We start from the raw sequence: 25,191 nt of genomic DNA, 5'->3' as shown, positions 1-25,191 counted from the left end.
ACTATACCTGAACCCCATGGGATGCCTGGTTCAAATCCCAGCAACTCCACTTCTCATCCAGCTTCCTTCTAATGCACCTAGAAGGCAGTAAATGATGACAAGTGCTTGGGTTCCTGTCACCCACAAGGGGTACCCAGATAGTTCTTGGCTCCTGGCTTCAGCCTGGCTCAGACCCAGCTGTTGCTGGTATTTGGGGATTTAACCAGAGAATGGAAGATCTCTGTTTCTTCCCTCCCCTCTCTGTCACTCTGCCTGTCAAATATATAAGTAAATCTATTAAAAAAAAAATCTCTTTTTCATATAATTCTAAGTAAGTGGAGATAGCTGAGTTAAAATAAGGTACAGAATATTTAACCCCCAGAAAAGTTGTTTACAAAAAGTGCTTGAAGGCTTCCTGAAACTTCTTGCCTTTTGCCCACCAGCCATCCCAGATCTGTGGCTCTTTCCTGTTAAGAAAAGAAGACTACTGGCCAGCACAGCGGGCTCCCAGCCATCAGGGCACTTGTGGACTGTATTTCTTCTACATGCTGAATAGAAAGGTTAGTGTCTCTACAGAGGAACAGCCAGGAAGAAGGTACACCTATTAGCTTTCTGGACAAGGCTTAAGCAGGTGATAAATCAAGTACTTGGGTTCCTGCCTCCCAAGGTAGGAGACCCAGACTGAGTGCTGGGCTTCTGGTTTTGACCTGGTCAAGCCCCAGCTGTTGTAAGCATTTGGGGAGTGAACCAGGAGATCAAAGATCTATGTCTGTCTTTGCCTTTCAAATACAATGAAAATAAAATAAATAAAATGATTTTTAGACATCTGGGGGATTTCATCCTCAAAATTAAATCTCAAAAATCATTCAATCTTCTTATTAACTTCATCTTCTGCTCATTTTCTGCTCACTGACCTGTTCTCCTTCTTATGTAGCTATCTTTTGAATATAAAATATATGCTCATTGTATACAATGTAAAAAAATATGGAAAAGAACAAAGTAAATGTGTTAAATGCATTGTGTTTAGCTCATCACCCAAGAGTATTCACATTTTGATTCATTTTCTTGTCAGTTCATTGCCTATGTTCCTACACCTATATGCATGGATATAAGCAGATGTATAGATATAGATACACACATTTTAAGATAACTGAGATTATATACACTTTTTATTTCTTGTTAAAATTTATACTTGTTGATTCTAATCATGCTTAGCCGTCTCTCTTTCTTGTGCTTTTTCCTTGGTTAATTGATGGGGAATGTTATTCACAGAAAGCCTTCAGCATTTCTGAGGAAAAGGCTATATATATTTAGCCAACTTGTGAGGAGTTTAAATGCTGGATTCCTTTTTTGTTGTTGTTTTTAACATTTGTTTGAAAATCAGAATTAGTGGGAAAGACAGAGAAGGAGAGAGTGAAAGCGAGAGAGCTCCTCCATCCACTGGTTTACTCTCCAAATGGATGCAAAAGCCGGGGTTGGGGCAGACTGTATCCAGGAGCCAGGAATTCCATCTGGGTCTTCCACATGGCTGGTAGGGGCCCAGGTACTTGGGCCATCTTACACTGGTTTCTCAGATGCATTAGCAGCTAGATAGGAAGTGGAGTAGCCTGGACTGGAACCAGCATAAATATGGAACGCTGGCATCACAGGCAGTAGCTTAATCCACTATGCCACAATGCTGGCCCTGTTTTTTTTTTTTTTTTTTTTTTTTAATATTGTTTGTTTCTTTTCATCTACTTGAAAGGCACAGCAGAGCCAGAGCCAGAGCCAGAGAGAGAGATCTTCCATCCACAATCCATTCCCTGAATGCCCTAGAACAGCCAGGGTTGGACCAAGTCAAAGTCAGGAGCCTGGAACTCCATCCAGTCTCCCACATGGGTGGCAGGAACCAAAGTACTTGAGCCATCATCTGCTACCTCCCAGGATGTGTTCATCTGCAGAAAGTTGGATCAGAAGCACAGCAGCTGGGACTCAAACTGGCATTCTGATATGGAATGCAGGTGTCGTAAGCAGCAGTTTAACTCACTGCACGACAATGTCTGCCCCAAATACTGAATTCCTTTAAATAAATTAGAAAGAGAGAAAGAGAGAAAGAGAGAGAGAGAGAGATTTATTTGAAAGGCAGAGGGACAGACACACACACTCCTGCCATTCATGGGCTGACTTCCCAAATGGGCATGCTGGCCAAGGCTGAGCCAGGCTGAAGCCAGCAGCCCAGAACTCCATCTGGGTCTTCCACATGAATGGCAGCGGCCCGAATACTTGGGACCATCATCTGCTGCCTTTCTAGGCACATTAGCAGGGAGCTGAATCTGAAGCAGAGTAGCCAGGGTTTGAAAGATGTCACAAGCAACAGCTTAACCCGTTGTGGCTCAACACTGGCCCTTCCAAAACGGAATTTATTTTTTCAGATTTATTTATTTATTTGAAAGTCAGAGTTAGAGAGAGAAAAGAGACGGAGAGAGAAAGCAAGAGATCTTCCATCCACTAGTTCACTCCTTAAATGGCCAAAATAGCTAGAGGTGGGCCAGCCTGAAGTCAGAAGCCAAGAGCTTTATCTGTCTCCTATGTGGGTGCAGGGACCCAAGGACTTGGGCCGTCTTCCACTGCTTTTCCAGGTGCACCACCAGAGAGTGCAGCAGCTAAACTCAAATCAGGGCCCATATGGGATACCAGGACTGCAGGCTGTGGATTTACCTGCTAGGCCTCAATGTCACCCCCACTCCCTGCCAGTACTGAATTCTTAATGTGTAAAACCAAATGTCTGGGGAATTTGCTTTCCAATATTCTAGCTGGGGACGGTGCTGAAACGCAGTGTTCCAAATTAGAGTGCTTGATTGAGTCCCCGCTGCTCTGCTTCCAATTCTGTTCCCTGGGGAAGCAGTGGAAGGTGGCCAAGTACTTGGGCCCCTGACACCCATGTGGGAGACAGGGATGGAGTTGGGCTTCTGGCTTCGGTCTGTCCTAGTCCTGGCCATTGGGGCCATTTGGGGAGTGAACCAGCAAATAGAAGTTCTCTGTCTGTCCCTCACTCTCTCTGTCATTTTGCCTTTCAAGGAACTAAAATGAATCTTTTCAATCTGGCTCTCTGCTATGGCCTGGGAAAGCAGTGGGAGATGGCCCAAGTGTTTGGGCCCCTGCACGCGTGCGGGAGACCGGGAGGAAGCTCCTGGCTCCGGGTGGGCCCAGCTCACTGCTGTTGTATGGCCTACCAGGCCCGGCCTAGTGTGATCTCACACTCCTGCAGCCTCGCATTTCTCCATGGTCCTTCTCACTGTGTGCTGCAGCCACACTGGTGTTCTCTCAGCCCTGGGGTATGTCAGAGGCTTCTCACTGCAGTGCTTCTGCATATGCCATGCCTCCTGCCAAGGACACAATCAGCTCTCCTTTCCTCCTTGGCCAAAACTCCTACTCACTTGTTTTATGTTTTAGAGATTTATCTATTTATTTGAGAGGTGTAGTGAGGGAGAGAGGGAGAGAGAGAAAACCATCTGCTGGTTCACTCCCCAAATGGCCACAATGGCAGAGGTGGGCAGATCTAAAGCCAGGAGGCAGAAGTTTCTTTCATGTCTCCCACGTGGGTGCAGGGGCCCAAGCACTTGGGCCATCTTCTACTGTTTTCCCAGGCCATTAGCAGAGAGCTGGATCAGAAGCACAGCAGCTGAGATTCGAACTGGCACCCATATGAGATACCTGCGCTGCAGGCATTACACCACAGTACTGGCGCCCCTACTCACTTTTTTTTTTTGACAGGCAGAGTTAGATAGTGAGAGAGAGAAACAGAGAGAAAGGTCTTTCTTTACTGTTGGTTTACCACCCAAAGTGGCCGCTACAGCTGGTGTGTTGCGGCTGGCGTGCTGCGCCGATCCGAAGCCAGGAGCCAGGTACTTCCTCCTGGTCTCCCATGCGGGTGTAGAGCCCGAGCACTTGGGCCATCCTCTGCTGCCCTCCCGGGCCACAGCAGAGAGCTATACTGGAAGAGGAGCAAACGGGACAGAATTCAGCACCCCTACCGGGACTAGAACCCGGGGTGCCGGCGCCGCAGGCGGAGGATTAGCCTAGTGAGCTGCAGCGCCAGCCCCTACTCACTCTTTCTTTTCTTTTCTTTTTCTTTTTTGACAGGCAGAGTGGATAGTGAGATAGAGACAGAGAGAAAGGTCTTCCTATTTGCAGTTGGTTCACTCTCCAATGGCCGCTGCGGCCAGTGCATCGTATTGATCTGAAGCCAGGAGCCAGGTGCTTCTCCTGGTCTCCCATGTGGGTGCAGGGCCCAAGCACTTGGGCCATCCTCCACTGCCTTCTCGGGCCACAGCAGAGAGCTGGCCTGGAAGAGGGGCAACCGGGATAGAATCCGGCACCCCAAACGGGACTAGAATCCGGTGTGCCGGCGCCGCAAGACGGAGGATTAATTAGCCTGTTAAGCCACGGCGCCGGCCCCTACTCACTCTTTCGTACTTAGCTCAAACACTATTTCCTCAAGAAAAATTTCCTTTATTAAATTATGTCCTTTTCTAATAGATCATTACAAATTTTTTGGTAAGATTTATTTATTTTATTTGACGGTCAGAATTGGAGAGAGAGAGAAAGGTCTTCCATCTACTGGTTCACTCCTCAGATGTCCACAACAGCCAGAGTTGGGCCAGGCTAAAGCCAGGAGCCAGGCGCTTCATCTGTGTTTCCCCCACATGGATGGCAGGGCCCAAACACTTGGGCCATTTGCTGCTTCTCCTGGGCATTAGCAGGGAGGTGGATCGGAAGTGGAGCAGCCATGACACGAATCTGTGCCCCCTGGGATACTGGCATTGCAGGAGGCAGTTTTACCTGCTATACCACAATGCCAGCCCTGTCATTAAAATTGTATTAGATACTAACCAGCTGAATTCTAGCATTTGTCTCCTCTCCAGAGAGGCATTATACACAATTTAAGAGGTTAAATATAAGGCTTTGGGGGCTAACACTGCATGACATCAGTGAGAACTATAAATCTACTTCTCTAATTCTGCACATATAGAGTAAGGCGCACTAGAAAAAAATGGCATTCTGGCAGAAATGAGCACACTTGCCAGCCAGATCTTGGTCTCTAACTAAAAGAAACCAAGGCAAGACTGGGGAATGAAAATATAAGAGCAGCTGAGAATGTGTTGTAATTCCAGAAAGGAAGAAAAGCCCCTCCAAAATACAGGGGCTTGTCAAAGGCACACAGGAGCCAGGCCAAAGGAGCCCTGCTGGTCAAAGCTAGAACATTCTGAGCAGCAAAATAATTACAGTATTAAATGTTAACTCGCACAGTAAAGATCCATGAGTCCATTCTGATCTTAGAAAAATCAGAGAAGGGAAAGCTCTTCCTTAAAATAGAATTAAATAGAATTCTAATTAATAAATGGAGAAGAGGGAAAAAGAAAAATCAATACTCGTGGCGAGGCAGGCCAAAGTCAGGAGCCCGGGACTCAGTCTGGGTCTCCCACTTGGCTAGCATGGTCCTAAGCGTCTGAGTCATCATCTGCTGCCTCCCAGATGCGCTCTAGCAGGAAGCTGGAGCACAAGTGGAGCTGGGACTCGAACCCAGGCACTCGGGACGCAGGCTTCTTAACCACATGCCAATGGCAGCCTCTACTTAGTGTTTTATCTCCCCTAAGATATGCATTAATCCCAATGAGAAAGACAGTAACATTAAAGTCAGAAGACACATCAGCCAGGAATCAGCCCACTAGCAGGACACCCCAAAGCCCAGGATCATGTCTGCGGTATTTCTGCCAAAAATGCATGACCTATTCCAACCATGAAAACACATCTGGCAAACCCAAATTGAAAACATTCTACAAAAAAACTGATGAGTAATCTTCAAAAGAGTCAAGTCATGTAAGGAAAGAAAAAAAAAGTTTTGATTTTTTAAATAAATAACATTAAAAAAGGCAAATGAAGGGCAGGGGCCTGGCAGAGCAGTTAAGATACTGGCTGGGATGCCTGCATCCCGTAGTGAGGGCCTGGGTTCACGCACTGGCCTTCACTCCCAAATCCAGCTTCCTGCTAACGTGCACTTGGGGAGGCAGCAGGGGATGCCTCAAGGACTTGGATCCCTGCCACCCACACGGGAGACTTGGACTGAGTTCTTGACTCCTGGCTTTGGCCTGTTCTAGCTCTCACAAGTCAATTGGTTACTTTAAAAAAAGAAAAAAGCAAATAAATGGTTTTACCACACCGCTTCACTTTGAAGACAAAAACGGTATGGCAAATAATATGCTTTTTGTTTGTTTGCTATGTGACTCCATCTCGTGTTCTGCACGCCATTCTCACTGACCCACCTGCAGGGGCAGGAGAGCACGGAGGGAGGAAGTGGAGCAGGGGATTACACACAACATACTTGGAAAGAGGAGCACTTATTCTGACAATCTTCTGAACATTTGGCTCCTGACATTCGGCCAGAAAATTCACATTCTACTCAGGGGTTCCAGAAAGATCATTATCCAATGAAGAAAAAAGTAAACAGAGGTCAAAGATAAGGGAGTGGGGAGTGGAACGGAGGGGAAAAATGACATTCATTTGCCAAGGAGATTTCTTGACAAGACTTTTGTTTGTATAGATGACAGAGAGAGTATTCACTTGGGAAAAGGGCTGAAATATACAACTTCAACACTTTCACAATGTGTTAATTTCATCAAATAATCTGAGCATCCCTTTATCTTCCTTTCAAAAACAAAATGTTACACTGATAAATTAATCATGTCTTCAAAAAGTCAAAGTCACTTTTCACGTTTTATCTTAAGTATATTTTTCAAGATTCATAAGACAACCCCACTCCAGCTTTATTTCAGCTTATGAGGAATATTAGGGAATACCAGATGTTCTTGCAAACGAAACCAAGGAGGCCCGTGGAAGCCAGAGCCCTCGGGCAGGAGGACTAGCTGAGAGGATGGACAGGACCTGGGCACCACAGTAGGACAGACCTGAGACAAAGCCTCAGATCTCTAACTTACTGGCTCTCACGTCCCAAGCAAGTTCTTCAACATTTATGAACTCTAACTACCTTGCTTGCAAAACATTAAAAACAACACTTAACTCACAATACTGCAAAGATTAAATGGGAAAATTGTACATAAACTGTTCGGTTCATGGCAAATCACTCAAAAAAAAAAAAAAAAGTTCCTTGCACCCTTCTCTATTTCCACTGTTAAAAAGGTGTTCTCTGAAAACATACCGATTGAAGTTAATGTCTGGGTAGCTAGAATATTCTGATTTCATCTTAGCATTTCGTCGTGGAAATGTGCAGAAGAAAGCATTAGCTAAAAGACTGGCAATCTGCTCCTGTGACATTGTGATGGAATGATTCATCTTCTGCTTCAGGAGTGGTATTGGCTGATAGAGGAAACAAAAAATACAGACGAGAAGAGCAATAATTAGTTTAGCAATTTCGAAGGCAGAGGCACCAAATTGCATTTGCTAAATTAAGGCAGGAATAATTTCAGGCCACTCCTGAATCCTTAAATCAGCAATACTGTTAGAGTCAAGGGCAGTTTATCAGGGATGATTGAAAAAATGTACTGCTTGACAAACTGCAGATTTCCAATCAATGACAGTGAAAAGAGCATAAAACACTACTTTATTAGCGAAAAACAAGATTGCTTTAGCAAGTAAATAAAAACACATTACCCATGAAATGAAAAATTAAAACAAAAGATGAAACGAAATACAACACTGAGTTTAACTATTATTGCTTGTGCAAAATTTCATTCCTCCTTATATTAAAAATCACTGGAAAGAACAATTTTCCTATCTTAGTCCCTAATAAAATGACCTAAAGAAAATAATTCTGTAGATAAGTCTTTTTCCTCTTATCCTGAATCACACACTGACAATTTCTGTATAAGATCCAGATCTAATTTCATTAAAGCAATTAATGGAACATGTGAAAACCATCACACAGGTTTATGAATAACTCATAATAAGACAGGCATTTCCCACCTAATCAAACATCCCAAGCCAAGGAAGATGCAAGACATTTTTCTTTCAAATCTTTTACGTCTAAAATGTCTTCTGGCTGTACTCAACCCAACTTCACTGAACTTACTTTGTCAGTATAATTGGTAAGACACAAGCATCACGTTTGGTGGATTTTATTCTATTCTAAAAGCTAAACTATGTTTTTATTGACATTCTGCTAAAACTAAAGAGCAACCACCGGTCTCCCCCTCAGTGGTTAAGTTTCAAAATGCCCTATATCACGTGGAAGATGCTTTTCCCTTTCCCTCAGATCTAGGGGTCCTGAGTACCCACACGTATCTCCAACCAGGTGCCTAGGCAGGGCTGCTCTGCCAGTGCCAGATAACACCTAAATGGACCCAATGAAGATCCAAAAAGACAATTTCAACTACAGTGCGGCAACAATTAACTATTTTCTAGGTAATAGGAAACATACATCATTGCTAAATGAAGAGTTCACTAGAAAAAAAGGAAAAAAAGGTAAAAAAAACACATGAAAGGCAAAGACTTTCTTTTTCCTATGCTGTGCTAACCCCTCCCTTTCAGTTCTTAGCAATCACCGTTTCTAAGAAACAGGAAATAGCTCACATTGATCTCCATGGCCCATCCTCAGCATTTATTCATAACCCAGCCGTGAGTTCAGAAAAAGTGACAGCGTGCCAATGGCTTAGAGCAAACTATTACTTGATTTTAGTGAGAAATGAGCCTTTAACTACCATTTCCTAAGTTACCCAGAAAAATGATTGTAAAACTAAATGGTGAATATTTTAAGCTTAATGGACTTTAAACACAAACATTTCTTGTCCCCTAAATAAACAAATAGTGTAATTTTAAATACAGTAAATGCTTTCTGCTCTCTTGCTGAGGGGTAATGCCTAAAAAGTAATTTCATGGACAGGGAGGATGTAAATCACAACGCCAAGCATTGAGCTGGAAGAAATGAGGGTGGTTACTAGGAACCAAGACACTAAAAAAGTTCCTGTTCAGAATGTGTTTAATTTCCTTGATACAGATGTAAATTTACCTTTCAGACTTGGCCCGCACTGCGATAAGCCACTAAATACCCATACGCGCCGAAAGGTGTATTTCCACCTCCAGCTGAATCTAACTTACACCGCAGCGGCCGACTTCCCAGTGGAGGACAGAGCACGGGATCAGGTGCCCTCCCCAGCAGCAGAGCAGGAAAGCCGTTCTAAGCCAGGACAAAAAGGCTGGGGAATCATTCAGCCTGATTTCAGTGCCACCAAAGACCTGTAAAGTTAGATGCTTCTCAATAATAAATTATCCCATTAAGTAAGGTACGGAAACGCTCTCTCCTAAGAATGAGGGGAAACCGACGCGACCCATGAGTAATGGCTGTATACTGTCAATTATGAACTACACAGGGATTCAAGAGGATTTAATTAAAGAACCACACAAAAGCCCTGAGAGACTCTGAGCCACAACCAACCAGCAAAGCTGCTCCCAAACTCCTGACCAACAGAAACTGTGAGATAATAAGTATTCATTAAGTGACTACATTCTGGGGCTGGCATTGTGGCACAGTTGCCTGCAACACCAGCATCCTGTTTGAGCTCTGCTTCCAGTCCAGGCTGCACTGCTTCTGATCCAGCTTCCTGCCTGTTTGGCTGGGAAGGCAGCGGAAGATGGCCCAAGTGTCTGGGCCCCTGCCATGCACATGAGAGACCTGGCTCCTGCCTTCGGCAGGGACTACCCCAAGCTGTTTTGGCCATTTGGGGAGCAAACCAGTTTAAAGATCTCTGTAACTCTGGCTTTCAAATAAATATTAAATGAATCTTTAAAACACATTTTCCAAAAAAGTAACCACATTTTGAGGTAATTTGTTAGATACACATATAGAGTAAAGGCATTCCATATAAAATGAAATAATACCAGCTTCTCTTATTTTTTAAAAGCTAAGAAAATAACACGAACTCACTTGGGGGAAGATATTAAGCCATTTTGAAAATAAAATATTCTAAATCCATTAATATGTTTTGAAATAATGATTACATTTTTTGAAGTCAGAGAATGTTAAACAAAAAGAAAAAAGTCTGCGCATACAAACATCAACAGTGTAAACTGAAGCTCAGAAATTGAATGCTGCATTTTTAATGCTCTTTTGTAGCACTCTCTCTAGCCTCTAACCTTTTCCATTATATAGCAAAATTACCGTACTCTGGCCAAAACCTCCCTTTCTCTTTCTTTCTCTTTCTCCCCCTATCATGTTGGCCACCACAGTTTAAAGTAAATTCAACTGTGAGTCTCAGGCAAACTACTGAGGAAGTGTACATCCACTAACCTGGGTGCAAATATTTGGCAGGCAGAGTGCAATTTTTACCATGTCGGGCAAAATGGACTGACACAGATGTTGAGCTTCTGCTTCTTCAAGTACCTGAAAACCAATAAAACATGTTATATGAATAACAACAAACGGACAAATCTTTGTTTAAAGTCCAGTTACATATCTGCCTGTCACAGAATCTCACGCTGAGGTATATCATCAGTATCACCCACATGTGTGAAAGTATGCCAACAGGTGCAGCAATAAGCTTACAACTTCACGTCCAAATGTATAAAGTTCAGCTTAATGCTCTCTAAAGACAAATTAGGAACCCAAATAGCAAATATCTCTCACATCAACATTCACAATTAAATAAAATAGTTGCAAGCAAGAACCACGACATTCTAACCTTGGTACATATCAACTCAACACCCAAGGACTCCCAGAAACCTTCAACAGACTACAATTTAATGAAATCATCTTACAAGCAATACCAACTACTTCAAAGTATACTGTATGTGTCAAATCTAACCTATTAGGCAAGAAACAAGGTTTTAAGATCATAGGATTTTCCAGTTCTACGCTCCCTTGGGAAGTTAAAACCACAACTCTCATCACAATTTGAAGCACAACAAAGACAACATTCGTGGTACATTTCTTGTCTTTAGAATTTCTAATGATACGGCTTTACACATTACTCCAGGCCTTTGAATCCAACTTCTTTCTACGCATGAGAGTACTTCTTTAGGATTCCTAAAAACGATACCACTCTTAATTTAGATATTCTACATAAACCATCAGGACTGCAGTAAATAACTTAGGTACCTGAGTTACACTTTAACAGAAGAGGGCTCAGTTATAACCCAGTCAGTCCAACCTTGCCAGGGTGACAGACCATCAGGACTGCAGTAAATAACTTAGGTACCTGAGTTACACTTTAACAGAAGAGGGCTCAGTTATAACCCAGTCAGTCCAACCTTGCCAGGGTGACAGAGACAAGAACACTGAGGCCAAGATATTACCAGATCATCCTAGACTGAGGAGGTCAATTAGCAACTAAATCAGACCAAGAACTCAAGTGTTCAGTCCCTGCTCCCCACTTCCCTCTGCTGTGACCTATGTTTCGAACTGCTGAGCATACAGACTCTTCACAAATACCTACAGACTGTCACCGCTACGGGAACTCAGCTGAAATAACAGTAAAATTACGCACTCATCTGTGGCTCCACAGCATATGGATATAAACAGAGAAGATGACAAAGATAATTTATATTTGCTTTTGTTTTGGAGGTAAATTCTAACACCAAGAATTTTCTTTATCCCTAAGCTACGAAACCCACCTTCTGCTTACCTTGGGAAAACTGATATTCAGAAAGATATATGCAATCTGGGGAGTCTGGGATTTAATCAAACACAACTGTCTAGAAGACAATTATTAATTCTGGGAAAAACAAGAGAAGAAAAGCACTGATACCCCAGATATATTGTTTATACCCCAGAGGAAGAGAGTATAGACATAAATGAAATATGACAATAATAAGAAAATGGAAAGGCAATAAAAAGGGGTGAGTATGCATAAGTGTGCATAAGCAAGTGGCGTGGGAAGTGAGAACAGCTAAATCCTGAAGTGGGAAGTCAACTTGTGGAAAAAAAAAAAAAAAAAGTACAGAGTTAAATGGCTACCTCTTCAAAATAAACCTCTTTAAACTCTGATAAAAAATAAATTAAAAAATGAATCATTCATATAAAGCATTCTATTTTATAGGTACACATTGAAGATATTTTCATATAACTGAAAATAAATAAAATACATCAATGCACTTGCTTAAGATATTCAAACACTTCTTGCTTATAATGTATAATTTTGCTTTCAAAATTATTTATTTTGAAATAATTACAGGTTCATAGGACACTGTAAAAATCAGAGCAGTACAGTATACCTTTTCACTCAGTTTCTCTCAATGGATGCAGTTTACATAACTACAGAATGCTATGAAGACCAGAAAATTAATCCAGGTACACCATGTACCATTCTCTTCCATTTTATCACACGTTCACTTGCATCACACCCACCAAGATACAGGACTGTTCCACTGCAAGGAAGAGCTCACGCTACTCCTACATGCTTGCACTCACTTCCTTCTTCCCTCTACCCTAAACCCCTAGCGATCACTAACCTGCTACCCTTCTCTATAGTTTTAACTTTTTATATAAAAGTAAGTGCCCCTTTCAAACTGATTTTTCTTTCACACAATGTAATGCCCTTGAGTTTGACTTAAGATACTGCAAGGATCAAGGGATCATTGTTTCCCATTAATGAGCAGTATTCCGTGTTGTGAATATTCTCTGGTTTGTTTAGACATTCACCTACTGAGGGGCATCCGGTTGTTTTCATGTTTGGCTATTACCAATACTACCTTTTACTCTCAATCTGCCTATATCACTGTCTAAAGTGACTTCCTGTAAACATCACAGCAAGTAATTTTCAAAAACCTGTCCTGTAAATCCCTTTTAGTAGGTGAATTTAGACCATTTACATTTCATGAAATCACTGGTATATTAGGGCTTAAGTCTACCATTTCATTTCTTATTTCTTCTCTCTTTCTTCTTACGGGTTATTGGAACACAGTTGAGAACTCTACTTTTATCTAAAGTGTTTTGATCACAACTCAGTAAACACACACACCCACAAGTGTCCATACCTGTGCACATGAGGGTGTTTCAGAGATTTTATGGAAAATGGGATGAAAAGTTTATTCTGGTGCAAAAAAACTTGGAATCCATGCATGCACAGCTTAGTGGCTGCTCTAGGCACTGCATTACTGATGTCAACATTTTCCAGTTTCAGTAAAATGTAGAGACTCTGTTTTCCTTTAAGTACCCTTTCCCTTTCCTATTTACAGTATAAATATCTTTAATATTTACTTCCCATACATGAGAACCACATTAGAGTGCTTCATACTTTTGAATAAACAAAGGTAAAACACAATTCTGAGCATTTAAAAGGAGAAAACAAGCCTTATTATATTTACTATATCTTTCTTCCTTCCTGATGCTCCAAGATTCCTACTTTTATCACTTTCTCTGCTTGATGAAATTCTTCAGGCATTTTTTGTTTTTTGGACAGAGTTAGACAGTGAGAGAGAGGGAGAGACAGAGAGAAAGGTCTTCCTCCGTTGGTTCACCCCCCAAATGGCCGCTATGGCCGGAGATACAGCGATATGAAGCCAGAGCCAGGTGCTTCCTCCTGGTCTCCCACACAGGTGCAGGGCCCAAGCACCTGGGCCATTCTCCACTGCCTTCCCGGGTCACAGCAGAGAGCTGGACTGGAAGAGGAGCAACCAGGACTAGAAGCCGGCGCCCATATGGGATGCCGGCACCACAGGCAGAGGATTAAGCAAGTGAGCCGGGGCGCTGGGCCCCTCAGGCATTTTTTAAAGATGGGTTTTGTTGATGACAAGTTGTACTCCTTTTCTTTGATCTGAGAATAGCTTGGCTTCCCCTTCCTTCCTGAAGAATACTCACTGGATACAGAATTCCGGGTTGTCAGTTCCCTCCTCGGTCCTTCCAGGGATCTGCGCCCCTTGGTTCTGGCGTGTTCCCTGAGGAGAGATCCACTGTCTTTAGGAACCTGCTCTTCCCTACAGACCAAGGTGTCATTTTGCTTGCTGCTCTCAAGGACTTATTTTTTCTTTGCCTTTAGTTTAAGCGAGGATTTCTTTCGGTGTATCCTATCAGAAGGTCACTCCAAATCCGGGAAGTTTTCAGTCATTCCTTCAAGTATGTTTTTGTTCCTGCTGGTTTTCCCCTCTTTCTGGTACTCCAACAGAGGAATATCAAATCTTTTATTATGTCCCACAGATCGCTAAATTCTGTTTTCATTTTTGTAAGCTATTTTCTCTCTGCTGTTCAGATTGAGAAAATATCTTTATCTTTTCCAATTTTATCAGTTCTTCTGTTACCCTCATTCTCCACTGAATCCATTCACTGAATTCTTAAAAAAATTCAGGCATGATTTTTTTTTAGTTCTAAAATTTCCTTGGTTATCTATAGCTTCTATTTCTTTGCTAATACTGTTATTCATTTCTTTCAATCATGCATATAATTGTTCATTGAAGCCTTTTTGTGATGGCTGCTTTAAAATGTTTGTCACATAATTCTGCCTTCCATGCTATCCTAGAGTTGGCGTCTGTGGACTCGCTCTCCTCATATTTCAGCAGAGGTTTTCCAGGTTCTTAGTGATGTGACTTTTTGAGTCTGATGAGGTTTTAGACTGTGTTTGAATCTTCTCTGTGGCTGACTCGGGGCCATCAGGGGAGAGGGTTGAGCGGCTCTGTCACTATCAGTTGGAGGTATAAACCCAGGTAGGGCAGGCAGCCTTTACTGCCCAGAGTGGAGGCGGGGAGAGGAACCCAGGCTCCCCTCCCAGCTCCTCCCAGGTCCCACAATCCCTCGCTGATCAGTCCTCTTCTCTCCACTTTTTACTCTTCTGTCTGCATTGTTCACATTGTCCAGTGACTTTAGGGTCAGGGAGAAGTGCCTATCCAGACATTTTAAGCCAAAAGACTTAACCTCAAGTGCTCAAACGTCTTAACAGACTGACAGCTTGTTCTCCTTTGGGCACCTGTCCTTGTCTTTTAAAACTGCTGCTATCCTCTGCTGACAAGCTTTACCATATCACTTATTTATCTGGTAAAGCATTATTGCACTGTATTTCTTCAGAACTGTCAACACTCCAGACCTATGTGTAATGCTGCTCAGAAAACAAATGAACACATAAAAAAATGTCACTTCGAAACATAAGCAACTCAACTATTATTTGAGATAGAATGCATAATCTAAACAACCAGCAAGACCTAATGCCTGCTCACTTATTAGTACCTTCATTTACAAATTACCTTTTATTTAAGTACTTATTTATCTGTATAATTTATTAATCTGTAGAGTATAATCTGGAATGCACAAAGGGACAATTTTTTAAATGTAAATCATTTCTTTACTTCACAAGAAGCAAGAGCTTTTTGTCAAATACTCTAACAATTGCAGAAAAAAAAGTTATTACTTAACATGATTATACAGAAGATAAATTTATATGATGGTAAAAAGGAAAGCTTTATTAAATTCTCCCACAAGTAAAGGCCTGCCCTCTACTGGGTAGTGTAGATAATTACATGCACAGACACACACTTGTGTGCAGGTGTGTGTCTATGTACGACACGGGCACACGTGTCAACTTTTTATTCTAGTCCCACAAACTGTTCATGTTTATGTTTAACTCAGAACTGATTTAACGAAGCTTGAAATCATAACGTTATTCTGCCCACCTCTTTTAAGATTATAGGTCTGCTCATTGCTTCAGTTTGATGGTGACAAGAACTTCTCTATTTTAGTAGAAAACAAACATTTCTCCATTTTAGTAAAAATCAAATTTGTCAAATCTGAGTTCATTACAGATGATTTACACCTCCACAAACATATGAACAGAAAGGAGATATTTATTTACTTACTTCTTAGACTATAAATCTCAACCAAATCTGTTAACTGTGCTCTAATATTTATTAAAGATCTTTTCACACATGGCTAAGTACATCTGAAACACAGAAATGCTGCCTCCTCAACTTTGAATAAGTGAAATTTGTAGCTGATAAAATCAGAACATCCATTTCATTTCAACAAGGAGAAATTTCTACACTTCTTCAAACAGTTCATAACAGTTATTAACAAGTCAGCAGTCATAAAGCAAAGAATACAAGAAACATCACAAGTCATTTCATTGACCCATTGCACTAAACCTTCAGAAATTGTGAAATTACTAATTTTCATTAGTGAAAAATATTAAACTTCCATAAAAGGTCTAGGATGTCAAATTGTATTAAATAATTTACAAATATAAATAGCATATCATCCTAAAATTCAAATGGAGAACAGGAGCTGGCACTATGACTTAGGAGGATAAGCCTTTGTCTGCAGCACTGGCATCCCAGATAGATGCTGGTTCCTGTCCCAGCTGCTCCTCTTCTGATCCAGCTCTCTGCTGTGGCCTGGGAAAGCAGAAGATGGCCCAAGTGCTTGGGACCCTGCACCCGCAGGAGAGACCCAGAAAAAACTCCTGGCTCCTGATCAGCCTAGCTCTGGCCAATTGCAGCAATTTGGGGAGTGAGCCAGCAGATGGAAGACCTCTCTCTCTGTCTCGTTCCCTGTCTAGAATTCTAGCTTTCAAGTAAATAAATAAAATCTTAAGGGGCTGGTGCTGTGGCGCAGCAGGTTAATGCCCTGGCCTGAAGTGCCAGCATGCCATATGGGCACCGGTTCGAGACCCAGCTGCTCCACTTCTGATCCAGCTCTCTGCTGTGGCCTGGGAAAGCAGTGGAGGATGGTCCAAGTCCTTGGGCCCTTGCACCCACGTGCGAGACCCGGAGGAAGCTCTTGGCTCCTGGCTTCAGATCAGTGCAGCTCTGGTCGTTGTGGTCAATTAGGGAGTGAGCCATCGGATGGAAGACCTCTCTTTCTCTCTCTCTCTCTCTCTCTGCTTCTCCTCTCTCTGTTTAACTCTGACTTTCAAATAAATAAATAATCTTTAAAAAAATTAAAATCTTAAAAAAAAATAGAGAACAGGAAAAAAAATCATAATCCTATGATCCTAATGTTAACACGATCACTATTTATCTATATCTAAGAGCTTCTGCTTACATAGGTGCATTTATTAATGGAAATTATGTTGCTCAATTTATTTTTTGACCTTATGACAACAAAATCATCTTCCACACTGCTATACAGTCCTTATAAGCATCACTAAAAACCAGATTTTTTAATTTAAAGTAATTTATTTTCACTGTAGAAAAATTAACATAATTAAAAGAAAATAAAAATCACCAGTAAGCTCACTGCTAAAATGTCCCACAGGGGCAGGCTTTTGGCCTAATGTTTAAGACATCTGAGTCCTACTGGACTCAGCAGTCAGCTCTGTTCCCAATCCCAGTGTCTTGTCAATGCAGGCCCTGGTAGACAGCAGTGACAGCTCATGTAATTGGGTTCCTGTCGCCCACATGGGAGACCCATATCAAACTCCTAGCTCCCAGCAAGCATTTGGAGAATAAATTAGCAGATGGGCGCTCTAGCTTTCTCTGTCAGTGCCACCCCCCCCGCCCCCCGAATCCACTGCTAACATTCTGGAATATATCCTTCTAAGTGACTATTAAAGTCTGCATTTTGTTTCAGCTTAGCATGGCGGACATTTCCCCACATAAACAAATTTAACCAACCCTGTATCACCAACTATTTATCTATTTATTTAAAAAGTCTTATTCATTTTCATTTTATTTGAGACTAGGGAGAGACTGAGCTCCATCAACTGGTTTACTCCCCAAAAGCCCCCAACAACCAAGGCTGAGTCAGGCCAAAGCTAGGAGCCCAGAAATCAATTCAGGTCTCCCAACACAGGTGGTAGGGAACTAAGTACTTGATCCATCATCTGCTGCCTCCGAAGGTGTACATTAGAAGGAAGCTGTAACATACATGGAGCAGCCAGTATTCAGATATGGGATGCAGGCGTCCCGAGCAGTGACTTAACCATTATGCCAAACGTCTGCTCCTGTCATTTTAAAGGCACATATTTTATTCTCTTTATTTGTTTATTCTAGAGGCAGAGAAACAGAAAGCAGGCTCCCGTCCACTGGTTCATTCCCTTGAACTCTGGCAATAGCCAGTGCTAGCATAATGAAGCCTGCAGCTGAGAACTCAATCCAGGTCTCCCCCATGAGTGGAAGGAATATAATTACTTGAGCTGTATAAAAAAAGTACCCAACTCCATACCTCTCATACTGTGCGTTTTCCTAGCTTGTTATCTTTGCAATTTGATGGGCTAAAATGACACTTCACCATCATTTTATGTTTCCTTGGTTACTAATAATGTTACACTTTTTATCCCTAAGTATATACAAGTCCCTCTCTGAGAAACGCTTCAACTTTCTTATATTTAATATGTGAATGTATTTTTGCCTTGAGTACCAAAAATTCAGATACAGCCAAAGCTTTCATCACAAATCCCCAATTTCAAACTACTTCTGAGACATAAAAAGATGCATGTCTCCTCAAACTTCTAAGGACTTATTTATATATGTACATAAATATTTAGCTTTTTAAAATCTGTATTTTTCAACAACTTGTTTTTGCCTTAAAAGACTTTTCATGAAATACAAGTAGAATGATAAGTGCCACAGAGTATTCTACAACACAGGTAAAAAATGACAACTTTCGTAAACATTTCTCATTAGCTGTAATTATTTTATTCAGCACTGCAAAAGATTTCCAAAGGACAATAGTTACAAGTAAATACACTATAACACTCAAATACTATTTAGTTTCTATAATTAACATTTTAAATATAACTGGCATTTCTCCAATGACAAAAAATGAGCACCTTTAATGAGCTTACTGGCCACTTGCATACCTTCCTGTGAAGTATCTTTAATATATTTTGCTCATTTTTAAAATGTTTTGCTTTTAAATTGTAGTCATTTATGTACCTTAGACATAAATATTTTGTCAGATAAACATTTTGCAAGTATTTTCTCCCTTCTTTCAATCTGCCTATTTATTTTTCTGTGTCCTGTGATGACAAGTATTTATGGAATTTTTTCTATATGCATAATATTATCTATGATCTGAGAAATCTTTTCTTTCTAAAATATATTTTCATTACATTTCATTTGAAAGCAAAGAGAGAAACAGAGAGAGATCTTTCATCTATTGTATCTCTTCCCAAATGCCTGCAACAGCCAGGACTAAGGCCAAAGCCAGGAGCATAGAACTCAATCTGGGTCTCTCACATGGGTGGCAGGGGCCTAAGTACTTGGAACATCACCTGTGTATATTAGCTGGAAACAGAGGAGCTGGAACTCAACCAGGCACTAAAATAAGTGGAGAGGTGAGAGAGGAGGGGTGGAGAGTGGAAAGACAGAGAGAGAAAGATCTCTGAGTGCTGGACCCTTCCTGAAATGCCCACAGCAGCCAGGGCTGGGCCACTGGCAGAATCAGGAGCTGGGAACACGGTCGGTCTCCCAGGTGGACAGCAGGAACTCAAGTACTCGAGGCACCACCTGCTGCTCCCCAGGGTGTGCACTACCAGGAAGCTGGAGTCAGGAGTCCGGAGAGCCAGAGCCGGGACTTGAACCCAGGCACTCTGATATGGAATGCAGACACCCAAGCAGTTTAAGTGCAGTGCTGAACACCCATCCCTCAGGTCTTAATTTCTCTCAGCACAATGTTTTAGTCATTAAGGTAGAGGTCTTACATATTTCTTGTTAGATTTATTTCTGAGTATTTTGTTTCTTAACGGAAGTTTTTAAAATTCCATTTTTCATTTACTGCTAGTATATAAACATAATGATTTTTGTAGACTGACTTTATACCTTGCTAAATACCCTTATTAGTTCCAGTAATGGTTTTCTAGAATCATTAGATTTTTTTCTATGTGAATAAATATGTCCGCTGTAAATAGGAACATTTTACTTCTTCCTGATTTTCACACATTTTATTTCTATTTCTTAACTTACTACATTAGTTAGAATTTCGAGTATAATGTTAAAAACAGCGCAGAAAATGGATGCCCTCATTTTCTCCCAGTCCTTGGGAAGTACATACAATATTTTACTTTTAAGTACAATTTTAGCCTAGGTTTTTTTATAGATACCCTTTAGCAGGTTAACAACCTGCTAGCTTGGTATCAATTCTTTATGGTGAATGGGTACTAAGTTCTGTTAACTGTCTATTCTGTATCTACTGAAATACTCTTACGACTTGTCAAATATGAAACCTTGCATTTCTGGGCTAAGTCTCACTTGGTGATACTGCATTAACCATTTCACATATTGTTGGGTTCAATTTTCTAATGTCTTGTGAAATTTTTGTCATATAGTAGTATCAGAGGTAGGCTGACTTTATACACGACTTGGATACTGTGCCCTATTCTATTTTCTCAGAGCTCCTGTAAAACTAGCATTATATCTTTTTTAAATGTCCAAAACCATTGATCAATAAAAAAAGGGGGCCTACAAAGTCACGTGTTTTTAATTAAGCACATTTTACTGGGTATCGTTTGTTTCCCAGGCAGTTAAATATTCTTCTCTGTCAGTAAGCCACTAGTTGTTTCACTATCTTTGTTACTATCTAGAATACACAGAACACTTGTAGCTCTGAAACACTGACTCTGCCAGTTTGGGCTTCACACATCTGTCACTTGTGTGCTGCTACACTCCAGTGTTACAGAACTCTCTGCTGCTGCTCCCTACTGTAGCATATCCTTAGAACCTCTTACGGCCCTGCAAGCAGGGACTCTGCCTGCCGCTCAAACAGAATGGAGCCCCGCTTCAGAGATGACCTCCTCAGTTATGGTGACCGAGTCACAGCCTCTTTGAACCGCTTTTCTCACCCATCAAATGAACATTCCTGTCTTGATATGGTCAAAGTCAGTACCTTTTCAATAAGTACGAGTTATTATCATGCTGCTGCTACATGATTTTCACCCTCTGCCTTACACTGTACTACCATTAATCCACTAATTATGCTTCGAGTCTTAGCTCACATCTCCCCATGAAGCCCTCCTTGACTGGCCTAATTGTTCCTTCCTCTGCAGCTCTCTAAGCCAAATGAGCAGGCCTTATTAGAGCACCAACGACAGTCATAAATACTTATTTACACCTGCTTCTCCTCTTCTGTCATTTGTGAAACACTGAATGTGCGAGAACCTAAACACCTTGTTTGCCTAGTACCAAGCATAATGTTGTACTCATTATTATGTGCTGAATAAAGACATGGTGAAAATTGAACATTATATTTTCATCTGAAAGTATACCCGCAAGATAGAAAAGGGTATCTAGAGAAACTAAAGCTCACAGGTGGTAAAGCAATTTGCTCACATTCATAAACGTAGTGGCACACATCAGCACTAGATGCCATGTTCACAAGGATAGATATTTTATTTATTTTTAAGTTTTTATTTACTTACTTATCTGAGAGATACAGAGAGAGTGAGACTGATAGAGAACAAGCAAGCTCCCATCCACTGGTTACTTTTCAAATGCCTGCCATGGCCTTGGGCCAGGGGCAGAAGCTGGTAGCTGAGAACCTAATCCAGGTCACTCACATACATGGTAGAGCTCAATTACTTAAGCCACGGGGCCGCCTCTGTGGCATAGAGGTTAAGTCATGGACTTCAGTGCCAGGATCCCATATGGGTGCTGGCTTGAGATCCAGCTGCTCCACTTCCTATTCAGCTCCCTGCTAATGCACTTAGAGAAGCAGAGGAAGATGGCCCAAGTCTCTTGGGCCCCTGCAGCCACATGGGAGACCAGATGAAGCTCCTGGCTTCGGCCTGGCTCAACCCCGGCTGTTGCGGCCATTTGGGGAGTGAACCAGCGGATGGAAGATCTCTGTCTCTCCTCTCTCCCTCTGTTAACTCTACCTTTAAATAAATAAATAAAATTTAAAAAAAAAATTACTTAAGGGGCCGGCGCCATGGCTCACTTGGTTAATCCTCGGCCTGCAGTGCCGGCATCCCATATGGGCACCAGGTTCTAGTCCCGGTTGCTCCTCTTCCAGTCCAGCTCTCTGCTGTGGCCCGGGAGGGCAGCAGAGAATGGCCCAAGTACTTGGGTGCCTGAACCCACATGGGAGACCAGGAAAGAAGCACCTGGCGCCCGGCTTCGGATCGGCATAGCTCCGGCTGTAGCAGCCATTTGGGGGTTGAACCAATGGAAGGAAGACCTTTCTCTCACTGTCTATCACTATCTGTCAAAAACAAAAAAACAAAAAAAAAAACAAAAAAACAAAAAACTTAAGCCATCACTGCTGTCTCCCAGGGTCCACATTAGCAGGAAGCCTAGAGTCAGGAGAAGGAGGTGGGCATCCAACTTAGGTGAGCATCTCAACCAGCATCTTAGCTGCTAAAAAGAAGGCCTGCACAGGAGGGGTATTTTAGAGAAGAGACTCTGGCCAAGAAACTGGAGACTGAGGCAGACAAAGGTCCAGATCTGCATTTACTCTCTACGTTCTTTAATTTCCTCCTTCATAACAAGGCTAATCCCACTGCAACTGTTTAACTTAGATCACAAAGGCTCAGACAGCAGTGTTCCAGGAAAGCTAAAGCTCCTAACACAAATGCAAAGTTCTAGTAGCTAATGGGGAGTAATTCACAGCCTTTCTGGAGCTGCCTCCTTTATCACCCCCACAGCAATTAACTGCCAAGCCCTACAGATGGATCAGCAGGCCCTGCCACACTCATTACCTCCTCTTAAGCTGCTTTAACTGGGCCCCCCATCCAGTCTCACCAGATCGCAACAATCACCTAACTGCTGCCCCGCTGCTAGCGCACCTTCCGTTTCTGCCCGAGTACGCACTGGTGGGTCCCTGCTCCACTTGAAAGCTTTCAAGGGCTTTTTGCTTCATTTCCAATACAGCACGAACTCCCTGAACTGCACGCCAAGCTATCTCGCCCTAGACACTTTCCTGGTTTCATTTAGCATAAATTTAGTGCCTTCTGTGCATCTCACGTAACAGCCAACTCAACTATTCACTCTTGTGTGGCACCTACTTGCGCTTCCACAGATACACTGTAATGTTTCCGTGGAATACTTTTCCTCCTTAATTCTAACACTTACTTACCCTTTTGATACCTTCCTCAAAGAACAGTTTGCTTCATAGGCTATCCAAATTGCCTCTCGAGCCAGGAGGTAACTCTGCCTCTTGTAATTTATCTGTATTTTCCCCCCCAAGGCTTTCTGCTTTATGTTGTAGTTATTTATGCACATGCTTTCTAGCCCTTACTAGAAGATTTATGGTTGAGTCACCATGCCTAGAACATTGATGTTCATATGTTAACAGTGATAATAAAAACAGTTTTTTAATTAAGCGACATTTTCTATCAGGGTTAACTGATTTTACAAAGCTTATCTTCCTCCTCTCCACTGTCTTCTAGAATCTCTACTGCTTGGCAAAAATCATATTTTTTTAAAGGTTAATTAAACCATATATGGTCTCGGCTTTCTATGCTGTACTTGAAGCTTGCTAGAGCTTCCTCTAAGGTTTCCCAAGTCTGAGAGAGAGGTTCATGCTTTAAAAGTTAAAAGAGGGGCCAGCGTGATGGCATAGCGGGTGATGCTGCCATCTGCAGTGCCGGCATCCCATATGGGCACTGGTTGTAGTCCCGGCTGCTCTGCTCCAATCCAGCTCTCTGCTATGGCCTGGGAAAGCAGGAGAAGATGGTCCAAGTCCTTGAGCCCCTGCACCCACGTGGGAGACCGGGAAGAAGCTCTTGGCTTTGGATTGGTGTGGCTCCGGCCGTAGCGGCCAATTGGGGAGTGAACCAACAGATGGAAGACCTCTCTCTCTGTCTTTCCTTCTCTCTCTGTGTAAGTTTGACTTTCAAAAATCTTAAAAAAAAAAAAAGGTTAAAAGAAATAACATTATCTTTCTGATTCACTTATTCTGCAGGCATGTTTTTAGACTACAAAAATTCAGGGGAAGAAAAGGAAAGTTATAAAAAATTATACCACTGAATTACATAAGAATAAAAAATCAACTAGAGAAAGTGAATGTTTCTAACATTTCTCTGTGCATGATTCAGGCTGACACTTTGAAGAGAAGAATGTGACAGCTTACAAGAAAACAAACTCACTCATTCCCCTTAATTTCTGAAGGCTCATGAACGTCTGACAGGCCAGCCACAGGGTGATCTCTCATGTGTATCACCCATGACAATTATGGCTTCAATAAAAATGTTCTCCAAATTTTAATAATGTCCAACTGGCTTTCAGGAAATAGCTAGCCTGATACTTTCCTATTTAAGAAGGTGTATTTCACATACTAACAGGTGAGTGATCCGTGGATCTAAATAAGCCTGTTTAAAAATTTTGTCTCGTGGCATCAAAAGTTGCACTAAATGCATACGGTGGCAAAGGGGGGAGGAGATGCACAAGGCCAGAGGGTCCCAGGGTCTACAGAGGTGGCTCAGGGAGAGGGCTCACCGACAGTCACCTTGTCCCCTTTATGTTTTGGGGTCTGGTTTGGTGTTCCTCTTCAAATATCTGTTAAGAGTTTCCCCCTGAATTTTGAAAGTGCTAAGGCTCACATGGGAAAAATGCTTATAAAAGTCACAGCTCACATAAGCATCTCAAATGATCTGTTCTAAGGGAAGACACATGAGGCACAGAGTCTTTAAGGTGTCCTATAACCCACACAGGAAATAATCTGCATTTGTTCTTGTATTAACTGGGCAGTCATTTAATATGGAATAAGTCAGGCTTCCACAAACACCGCTGTTTCCTCCCCATCAATGGCTGCTCCAAGGAAGGGAGGGGGAAGATGGGAAAAAAGTCTCCACTGCCATAGGCAACCTCTTCTCAGCAGGTAGAGCACAGGATCAAGGGGAAGGAGGAACGCAGGGTACAGAACCCTCCATGGAGTCTGGCCTGGTCAGAGCTCTCTTTCCAACAACAGAGCTCTGCACTTCCTCACTTCAGAAAACAGGCCACTGGGCTTAAGGTTCACAGGCTTTTATGGATGGGGTGGAAATTTCACCACCATCAACTCCTAATTCCAAATAATTAACAACTAATTTGGGAACACAAACAGTTTAGGAAGTGTATCATCATACAGTTCTTGAGGCAAAACATGCTTCTAATCAAAAACAGTCACACTATTTCCTACACAAATTTCATTAGATTACATATGAAGAATGGAACTGCGTAAGTTTGTGAAATACGAAGGAAACTTTAAACAGAATTTAACCTACAAACACTATGTTTTTCATGCTAATAATAAAATGCAGAGTACTGTTACAGCAGAAAGGATCAAACATAATCATACACCTTCAGTACCCTCTGTCTCCAAAGGAGAATTTACTTCTCAATACCATTCTGGTGAATGATTACTCCTTGGGGAACAATCCTGCACTG

General features: G+C 41.9%; 1 protein-coding gene across 3 annotated transcripts in view; it reads right to left on the bottom strand.

The window, feature by feature from the left end:
• The window catches only part of PARG (poly(ADP-ribose) glycohydrolase), a 125,595-nt gene that overhangs the window by 57,997 nt on the left and 42,407 nt on the right, over positions 1-25,191 (bottom strand). For all 3 annotated transcript variants that reach the window (XM_062215170.1, XM_062215168.1, XM_062215169.1), the window contains exons 8-9: positions 10,259-10,351; positions 7,175-7,332 (exon numbers count right to left, since the gene is read on the bottom strand). In XM_062215170.1, the coding sequence (XP_062071154.1) occupies positions 7,175-7,332; positions 10,259-10,351 (251 nt within the window). The remainder of the gene's footprint in view (positions 1-7,174; positions 7,333-10,258; positions 10,352-25,191) is intronic.

This window comes from Lepus europaeus, chromosome 17 (genome assembly GCF_033115175.1).
Source record: "Lepus europaeus isolate LE1 chromosome 17, mLepTim1.pri, whole genome shotgun sequence".
Lineage (NCBI taxonomy): Eukaryota > Metazoa > Chordata > Mammalia > Lagomorpha > Leporidae > Lepus > Lepus europaeus.
The sequence above is the reverse complement of the archived record's forward strand: the minus strand, read 5'-3'. Positions and strand labels throughout refer to the sequence as shown.